Below are 10233 nucleotides of genomic sequence, written 5' to 3' on the forward strand. Positions count from 1 at the left end.
AAAAATAATAAAAATCAAATGTTGATTTTTGTATGTATGTGCTTGTTTTATGTAGCCAAAAATATAAGAAATTTAATTTAGTGTGCTAATATGTTGAACTAAAGAGAAATAAATGTTGATAAGACAGAGCATTCTTAATTCAGAGTATCAAAACAGAAGCAATACATAATAAAGTAGCAGGCCTCGGAGAAGTAAATGAAGATTATAGGGTCAAAATGTTATGTGGCAGCTGACTGGGCACATACTAACGGCCCTCCGTTAATAGTCAATGAGATTTCACGTTGATGCAAACTATCGTGAGTTTAGTTACTTGATTGCAACTCATTATTACTTAAATTAGTTGAACGCAAGTTTTTTGAGTTCAGTCACCCAGTTGCAAGTTGAGTGTCAGTTTGATTATGATTAAGCCATTTTACCCTAATATATAATCACAAGTGACTTGTAGATCAAGTGGTTTTAGTAGGGCTATACTATCCAGGAGAGTCATGTTTGATTCCTTGTGGAGTCACTTTTTCCCAAAAATTTTCAACATACTTTGGCTCACCCTGGCCCTCCCTGATTATAAGTTTTGGCCCCGCAGTGATGTTAGCCTTAATGCACCAGAGCATGAGGGCACTGCAGGCTAGTGTGTGGAAGTGACAACTAGAGATTATAGTTAGCTACAATTAGTTACAGCTGGAAATAGTCAACTGTAGTTGACTGGTTGTAATAGTATAAAACCAGAACTATCTTGTCATTTCTGATCATTCTATGAAATATACTTTTCATTCCCTTCTCTATTCTGCATACATCATACATATACACTTCCATAGCTTAGCTTATAAATCTATCATGGTATCAGAACTTGACATGACTGTTGAAGATCCTACTTGATGATGAGATTGAATTTATATTGTTAATCATCGATGTGAATTGTTCTCGTTTTTCGTCGCAGATCCGCTTCTCGATTTCTTCGTTGTTTCGAGCCCTAATTTTCAGGTTTCATCTCTTCTGTACAGATTTGAGCAATGTTCTTCATCATTTGCGATTAGTTAACGATTTTGATCATTTATGCTAGACATCAATTGTTAGTTCAGACTAAAATTGATCTAAAATTGTTGTTTCAGTCATGTCGAACTCATCTTTTGCACATTTAGTTCATGGATCTGATCATAATAACACAGTAGATGACGATATTGTAGAAAACGATATTCGTTTTAATTAGCATATTCCTAAAAGACTTTCATCTGATTCTGAACAGACAACATCATACAGTACTGTTACAATCAATAGTAATGCTCATCCTTTGTTCATTCACAATAATGATCATCCTGGCTTGCTGTTGATTGCTAAGAAGCAAGTTGGACCAGATAACTATGCTCCATGGTCTAGATCTATGCTGATAGCTTTGAATGCTAGAAATAAGTTTACTTATCAACAATGTGTATCCTAAACCAGATATTACTTCTCCTTTGTATTCTCAATGGGAGAGAGTCAACGATTTAGTCATTACTTGGATCCTAAACTCCGTAGCGGATGAGATTTCAGATGGCCTAAACTTTTTTATTACTGCTAGTGAAATCTGGCAGGAGCTAAAAGAAAGATTTTCAGGAGTTAGTGGACATAGAGTGTTCCAAGTAATGAAGGACTTTCACAGTTTGGAACAGGGCACTAAGTCTGTGGAGGTCTATTTTCACAAGTTAAAAGGTTTGTGGGATGAATATACAACTCTAGAGCCAACTGTATTTTGTAGTTGCGGTGCTCAGAATACTCAAGTGGATAGGGAACAGAAAAGGAAGCTTTTACAGTTTCTTACGGGACTACATGAGAGTAATGCTACAGTGCGTGGGCAGATTCTAATGATGGATCCTCTGCCTAGCTTGTCCCAGGCTTATGCTTATGTTAAACAGGATGAAAAGGCACGTCAAAGATATCAAAGTTTGGTGCCAGCTGTTAGTTCTATATCTAATGCATTACTTAGAAATTCTGCTTCTACAAATGGACTTTCTGTTACCACAAACAACAAGAAATTACCTCCAACCAATGGTGCAAAATCAGCCATCAAATGTTCGCAATTGTAATTACAATGGTCACACCAAAGAGCAATGTTTTAAGTTGATTGGTTATCCACCGAATTGGAAGAAGAAGAAAGACATTTATGGTGTTTCCTCTAGTCCAGCTGGTCAGTTTCGTCCATTGCCTAAAGCTAATCAAGCCAATGTATCACAATCTACTATAGGGGGAATTGATCAAATACAACAGATGCAAAGCCAAATCAATTAGATCAGTCAGATGATATCATTTTTCATGGGAAATAAAAAGAGTTCTAGCAGTCCTGGGGATCATTTTGCTAATATGGTAACTTCTAGGGCAGTTTGATTATGTCACAATCTACTGGTTGTATTTGGTTGATTGATACGAGTGCCACGGATCATATGTGTTGTTCATTGAGTCTATTGACAGATGTCCGGAATTTGTCCATTCCTGTCAACCTTACTTTTCCAAATGGTACAACAATTTTGGTACATCAAACTGGTAGCTTCATTGTTCATTTTAATTTGATTTTACGTGATGTACTGTTTGTGCCTATGTTTGCATATAATTTGCTTTCTGTTTCAAAGTGGTCCAGGACAGTGATGGATCAGTTGTGTTTTTGCCTAAGTCTTGTTCTTTTTATAATGCTCGCAATACTCAGATTGTGGCTACAGGACAATTACTGGATGGTCTTTACAATTTAGATCTCCAATCTAGTTCATCTGGCACACTTGATTCTGTTTACCTGAACAATGTTGTCAGTAAACGCAAACTCAAACTCAGTGTCTTATGGCATCTACGGTTAGGTCATGTGTCTAATGAGGTCATGCACAAGATTTTTGCTGTTAAAGACCATGTCAATGATCTGTGCATCAAAGAGTGTCCGATTTGTCCAATTTCGAAACAGACAAAGTTGTCATTTTCATCGAGTGACAGTCGAGCTCCTCGAGCTTTTGCATTAGTCCATGTTAATTTATAGGGGTCATATGCTCATGAAACACATTATGGTTGTAGATTTTTCCTCACGATTGTGGATGATCACACTCGAAATATTTAAACATTCTTATTGCCTACTAAACAACACGTCATTCCTCAGCTACGTGATTTTATGCTTTCTATGGAAAATCGGTTTTTAGGATGCTAAAATGCAGCAGATCCGTAGTGATCATGGGACTGAATTTTTTCAATATTGCTATGAATTCTTTCATGACAGATAAAGAAGTAGTTCATCAAGCTTCTTGTGCTGGGACACCTGCTCAAGATGGTCGTATGGAACGAAGGTATCGCCATTTGCTTTCTATTGCTCGTTCCTTGTGTTTTCGGTCCGGGTTACCAATTAAGTATTGGGGAAATTGTATTCTTACATCCACCTGCATCATTAATCGGTTGCCCACACCGATTTTGGACTATAAAACTCTTTATGAGTGTTTGTATAACTCGTATCCTGACTATGACTTGTTCAAGGTTTTCAGTTGTATCTGTACTCATCTGTCCACCATCTTGATAAGTTTAATCCTAGAGCCATTCGCTCTGTTTTTCTAGGCTATGCACAAGGGCACAAAGGTTACAAATTACTTAATTTGACAACATCGACATTTGTTCTCGTCACGTAGTGTTCCATGAAACTAAGTTTCTTTTCCTGGATAATACTTAATTAATTATTTAATAATTAATTAATTAATTATTAATATATTTAGTTATTAAATTATTATTCAATTCACAAGTGCGGGGCCTACACGTGGGGCCCACATGGGTGATTAATTAATTAATTAATTAATTAATAATTAATGAATTATTAATATAATTAATTATTAAATATTATTTAATTCATAAGTGCGGGGTCCACATGGCTGATTATTTAATTATTTGATAATTAATTAATTAAGTAATTAATAATATATTTAATTATAAAAATATTATTTAATTCACAAGTGCGGGGCCCTCACGTGGGACCCACTTAGCTTTTTGGCCCCCTAACCCTAAAGTAACAGTAGCACTGTAACACTTTCCATGTAAAACTATGCTGATGTGTACACCAGGTGGGGACCATCAATGTGTTTACGTGGCATTGTGGGTCCCACCTGTGGGGTCCACCCGTCAGTGTGGGACCCACTTTTCTAGAGAAATTTTCTGTTAGGCCCACCTGTGGGACCCACTTTTGCTGACGTGTATAGTTCTGCGGCCAACTTTTGCGGACGTGTACAGTTGTGGGACCCAATAAAAATAATTATTAAACAAAATATTAGCATAATAGTAATGCGAAGTGTTACAACATGAATGTTCTATCGTAACACTAGCTTACTATTGCAAAACAAACGCTCCATAGTAACATTAAGTGGAGATGTAATGTATCATTGTTTCTTTTGTGTTACGGTAGGTCCAAAATGTATACCTACTATAACACAAAATTGGCATTACATTAGAAAAGTGTCTTATTTGCCCATCTATGGCGTAGTGGCGGGTCTTTAGCCCCACGTTTAATTTTCAGGTCTATAAGGCAACATTGGGAGATGTGTAGGCATTGAGTTTTTCTCCTGCATCTAAGACAACATAAATGGCAACAACATGCCTCGATATTGCCATACATCATATTTTTCGATTTTGGTCATCTAAGGCTACATTTTAGGTGGTAACATCGTTTGTGGGTGTTGCAGTAGACCATACATGGTGTAGTGAAATTTCATACATTTTTAAAGTTGTTCATAATCACTAACATGAGTGTTATGTTTAATTTAAAAGAAGTGCTTATTATTTGTTAATAAAAAGTAAACTATAAGTGAAAATAAGTTTTTGGTGTTTACACTTTGTTGGTATAAAAATTAAATGTAGTAATAAATTATTATAAAGGATCTTTTAAAGTGGTCGTGTCCATTTTTGTAAACCACGAAGAAATAAGAATTTTCAACATCTTAACTTATCAGAAATTAACTTATAAATAAATTCATTACACAAATAGCTCAAGGGGCTGTTTGGCTAAGTTTAAAAGTAGTGATTTATTATTTAAAGTAAAAAAGTGGATTATAAGTGAGAAGTTGATTTGGATTTATAACTTGTTAAAAGTGTTTGAATATTGTGACTTATAAGTTATTTAAGTGTATGTATGTATATGTTGGATCATAAAAAGCTAGGATCCATAGCTTTTTTTCCTGAGCTTTTAATATTCCTCGGAAGTGCTTAAATTTATTTGCCAAACAAGCATACAACCCTTCTTTAGTAAAAAAGCTGAGAAGCTGGGTTGCTAAACACCCACCAAATAAGTTGTTTCTCATTTATAAGCTCAAAAACTTGTTAAAGAGCCGGCAAGAACCCTTAATCGCGTCACCATTAAAGATCGATGGATAATTTGGAAGAATTGTACACCGGGCCCGTTTGACTAAACTTAAGGAAAATGTTTTTTGCCTAAAATAAAAAAGTGTACTAGAAAAGAGAAGTAAGTGAAAACTTATAAGTAACTAAAGTATTTGAAAAAAAATAAAAGTTTTGAAACAAAAAATATCAGTCTCAACTTCTTATAACTTTTAACTATTTATACAAACAAATCAAAAAAATTAGTGATAACGCCAGATCCCGTTCCGGCCCTTTCTCCGCCTTGCTCCGTCGTCTTGCGGTGTAGCTGCTGGATGGGTGCCTGCAAAACAACGCCGGAGGGGGGTTTGGACCCCGAGGCGCCTCCGGCGTGAGAGTAAGAGCGGGCTCGAAAGTAGTCGGACGGAAAATGAGCTATCTATCAATGTAGAGGGTGTGTGTATGGTGGTTGCGGTGTGTGGTTGCTTGTGTGTTTATGTTTGCTGAATGTATATGTGGGAAATATGAGTGTGGAGGCATAAGGTAGAGAAGAGAGAAGAAGAGAGTCCTAAACCTCTTATCCTTGGTCTATTTATAGGCCAAGGATTAGGGTTTAAGGGTAGGAAACCTGAATCTTGGCCATACACCTGTATGTCTCGAATCCCTACACGTGTCCCCGTGTCAGCTTGTCGTTTCTTGACAGTAGTTGTTCATGTTATGTCCCTATCACCTGGGCCTTCCATTCATCGTGTGCTGGTCCGGGAGAGGGATGGACTGGTTGTGTCTGAGTCCGAGATCATCTCCTGGGTCCGGATCATCTCCGAAGTCTAGGATCGTGTCTTGGGTCCGGGTCATCTCCGGGGTCCGGGATCATCTCCTGGGTCCGGGATCATCTCCTGGGTCCGGGATCATCTCCGGGTCATGTAGTGCTTGGATCCGGGTTATACCTTATCATTTGCCCCCCACTCCCTTATACAGATTTTCTGTGTGAGGGAGTAGAGTGTTGTGTTCGGTCCGGGCTGATTGCGGAGAGGGTGCAGTTTTTGTTTTCCCCCCCTTGTCCGGGGTGTGATTTTTGTTCTTGATCCCGAGGCTTGATGGATCCAGACTAGAGGTGGGTTTTTGTTGTCGGCGTAGTTCGGGTTGATTTGATAATCCTCTGCGATGTTCGAATATGTTCGGGTACGAAGAATTCGTCCTAACCAGGCGAAATGCGAATGAGTCTGTACTCGTTGTTCGGGAATGAAGCCAAGTAGCAGATCAGAATTTTGTAGGGCCTTGATCTGGATTAGCTTGGACTTTCCCTTTGTGGGCTCGTGAGGCGTATTTTTGGCGTTATTTCCTTTAACACTTCTGCTGTTTGCTTTTTTGAAGAGCCGAGGTCTCGGCTTGGGTCCAGGACCACAAACGGGGTCCGGATCAATCAGGAGGCGATGTCTTTTTTCTTTTTGAATCCCAGGTCCGGGACTAGTGTGATGGGTCCAGGACCGAAAACGAGGTCCAGGTTGAATATTGCTCTTGGCTGACCTAGGCTTGGGTCCAGGACCACAAACGGGGTCCGGATCAATCAGGAGGCGATGTCTTTTTTCTTTTTGAATCCCAGGTCCGGGACTAGTGTGATGGGTCCAGGACCGAAAACGAGGTCCAGGTCGAATATTGCTCTTGGCTGACCTCGGCTTGGGTCCAGGACCACAAACGGGGTCCGGATCAATCAGGAGGCGATGTCTTTTTTCTTTTTGAATCCCAGGATCGGGACTAGTGTGATGGGTCCAGGACCGAAAACGAGGTCCAGGTTGAATATTGCTCTTGGCTTATGCTATTTGCTTTCCACTTGACTTTTCTTCTTTTTGAAAACTTTGCGGACAAAAATATGAGATATACTCGTTCAAGAATGAGGTCTGGATACTTGTTGTGAGTCCGGGTTGATGTTTGAAAGCTATGCTCCATATGTTTATGTTCTGTTCGCCGTGTTTGTGAGTCTGAGTAGCTGGTTTTAAGTCTTGTGCTGCTGAGTTTTGTTAATACATAATTCCAGTCGTGACTTGCTTTCTTGAGTCTGGGTTTTGAATGTGCCGAGTCTTGTACTCTCACCGAGTTTGGCAGATTATTTTCGAGTTGTTTTGGGCTGATCTTGCTCAGTTGTAGCGAGTTTAAATTCACCGAGGAGACCCAGTTTTGCTCAGTTGGTTTCTTTTGGTTGCTGCGTTTTCGTTTTTCTGGGTTCGGCAATCTGTGATTTTGGGGTGTTGTGTGAACAGTAGTCATGTTTTTGGTTTTGTGTTTGTATGGGTTTGTGAATGGTCGTCCGCATGAGTCTGGATCCTGGCAGTAGGTCCGGACTGGGTGTTGGTTTATTCTTTTAGTTTTCTCTGTGTGTATGTATAGATAAAAGCTAGTGTGTTTGCTTATAGGTCCGGGTTGTGTGTCGGGAGTCCGGGTTGCACACATGCATAGGCTGTTGTTTTTCCTTTTGTTTTTTGTCAGTCTCGACTGGTGGGCTCGGACTAGCGTTTTTGAACTTCTGAGTCAGAACTGAGTTGCGTATGGATTGGCTTTCTAGTTTATAGTGGTTTAATCTTGCTGTCGAATATGTATGTTGGCGGTTGGCTTTTGGGATTCTTGTGTGATAAATGGGAGCTTTTTGTTTTTTGGTTGTCAGTGTGTATGAGTTTGGTTGGGGTCGGGCTGGCGAGTTCGGACTTGGTTTTTTGGTTTTGTTTGCTCCTGTCGAATATTTGCTTGTTTTTGTTTTGTTTTGTTCCGCATGAGTCTGGATTGGAGTGGTAGGTTCGGAATGGGTTGTTGTATGTAGGTGTATGGTCCGGACAAAGGAGTCAGCTAAGAGGGGGGGATCCGAGTCCTCCAACCGTGCCCCGGGCTGCTGTTTTGTCAAAGAGATTTTCTGTGAAGGAGGTTTCGAATAGACAGGTGTTGTTCACTCCGGATGGTTGTTGGACAGATAGTAATTATCACTTTGTGAAGAAGGCTCCGGATGTTCCCGACACCCGATACTTTCGGGATTTGAGTAGGTTGTATCGTGATAGGCATCCGGATGGGGATCCTGGTCCTTATGATAAGGAGGACGTTGATTCTAGGTTTGCAGAGTTCGCTATGGTCCGGGCCCCCTATCCTCTGAAGGAGAGTCTCACTTCCTTGCCTAAGGAGGAGATGGACATCGTGGTGAGGTCTGCTTTCCAGCTAGGTCCAGAGATAGAGTGGGGATGGCCTAAGCCGGGGGAAAGAATTTATCATAAACCGGCTGATGGGTTCGTTCCCGTTTGGTTAGAACATCTTAGGTCCGGGTGGAACCCCCGGTGGCACCTCCTCTTCAAACACTTGTGTAAATATGTGTATAAGTGTTCACCAATGCAGATAACCCCGAATGGCATCAAGTGGATGATAAGAGGGGGGGATCCGGAACGGTGGGAATGTACAGGAAAGCTGCTGCGGTTTGGGGTCAGGTGAGTGTATCAACTTTAGTTGTTTAACTATTCTTTTCTGTTTTTGTTGCTGAAATGTGGGGATTTGAATTTTTCAGATGGGCATTGCAATTGCTGGGATGGTTGCCCTGAGCTCAAACCAACTGAGGGAGGAGAAGGCGGCTTCGGATGATAAGGATATCCGGATCACAACTTTGGACACGGATCTGAAATTGGCCAAGTCCTCAGTTGACGATTTGGGCGAGAAGTTGAAGGCAGCTGAGACTCGGATGTCCGAGTTTGAGACCGAGATCGAGAGTCTGAAGCCACAGCTTGCTGAGAGGAAAGAGCCTGCAGTGGTGATTTCCGAGTTCCAGGAGTCTGATGAGTATGACCGTGCTTTGGCCGATGCTGGGGCAACCGAGATCATACATTGTTGGACTGTGGCCGAGAGACATATCAAGTCTGACCCAGAGGCATGCTTCGATAGCTTTTGTGGCTTATATGTCAAGGCTAAGGAGGACCTCGAAAAGGGTCTTGGGGAGCCGGAACCATTTGATGGGCCTACTCCTAGCTTTCTTCCCAAGGAGTTGGACCAAGATATCGGTCTGGATCATCTTGTCGTTCAGGATTCGACCGCCGGATAGTTCTATCTTTTGCTTTGTCTTGGTTTAGCGCATTCTCTCTTTTGTAAACCTGAACTTGTTTTCTTTGTAGTCTTGAACTTGTTTCTGCTTGGGTCGGTTGTGTTCCGGACTGGATCTGTTACTTGGGCGTAATCTTGATGACCTTTTGCTTCATTAGTTGTTGTTTGCTTTCTTGATTGCTGTTTTTGTTTGATTATAGCTATTGCGTTTCCGGTTCGGGCTTGTATTTTATTTTTCTTTTTTGTCATATGATCTGGATAGCTTGGCAGGTTGGTAGTGATAATGCAGGGTCCGGGTTATCCAATCTCTTTTGAAAGAGTTTTTGCGTCTTAGATGTGTGAAGCGAGTCCGGATCATGCTAGACCTCTTTTCTGCTGCTCCTCTTGCCTTGGAATATTTTTCCAAGTAATAATTGGGAAGTAACCCGATTTGGCTGTTGAATAAATCCTTGCCTTAGGTGGATAGCTGGGTCCGGTATTGGCCACTTGTAGAATGGTAATTGTAAGTACAATATAGTATTATACTCTGGATCGGTTCCTTGGCTTGAAAAAATATTTCAAGTAGTACATAAATGGTTGAGTCCGGATTGGTTGCTTGAAGAATTCTTGCCTTTAAAAAATATTTCAAGTAGTACATAAATGGTTGAGTCCGGATTGGTTGCTTATATCCGGATTGGTTGCTTGGAGAATTCTCTCCTTGAAAAAATAATTCAAGTAATGAATAAATGATTGAATCCGGATTGGTTGCTTATATCCGGGTTGGTTGCTTGGAGAATTCTCTCCTTGAAAAAATAATTCAAGTAATGAATAAATGATTGAATCCGGGTTGGTTGCTTGGCTTGAAAAAATGATTCAAGTAGTAAATAAATG

At 40.4% G+C, this 10233-nt stretch overlaps 1 protein-coding gene across 1 annotated transcript; it reads left to right on the forward strand.

The window, feature by feature from the left end:
* Positions 1 to 5562: 5562 nt before the first annotated feature.
* LOC108208229 (uncharacterized) lies at positions 5563 to 9517 on the forward strand. Its single transcript, XM_064086491.1, has 2 exons — positions 5563 to 8759; positions 8837 to 9517. The coding sequence occupies exons 1-2, from the start codon at positions 8727 to 8729 to the stop codon at positions 9362 to 9364; spliced, it is 561 nt and encodes a 186-aa protein (XP_063942561.1). The 5' UTR covers positions 5563 to 8726; the 3' UTR covers positions 9365 to 9517.
* Positions 9518 to 10233: the final 716 nt, after the last annotated feature.

This window comes from Daucus carota, chromosome 2, assembly GCF_001625215.2.
Source record: "Daucus carota subsp. sativus chromosome 2, DH1 v3.0, whole genome shotgun sequence".
In the NCBI taxonomy this organism is placed as follows: Eukaryota; Viridiplantae; Streptophyta; class Magnoliopsida; order Apiales; family Apiaceae; genus Daucus; species Daucus carota.

Bases quoted from the DNA above. Each gene is read 5' to 3' on its own strand.
- LOC108208229 (XM_064086491.1), top strand. From the start codon at position 8,727: ATGTACAGGAAAGCTGCTGCGGTTTGGGGTCAG. The intron at 8,760-8,836 runs GTGAGTGTATCA...TGAATTTTTCAG, and splicing joins CTGCTGCGGTTTGGGGTCAG to ATGGGCATTGCAATTGCTGG.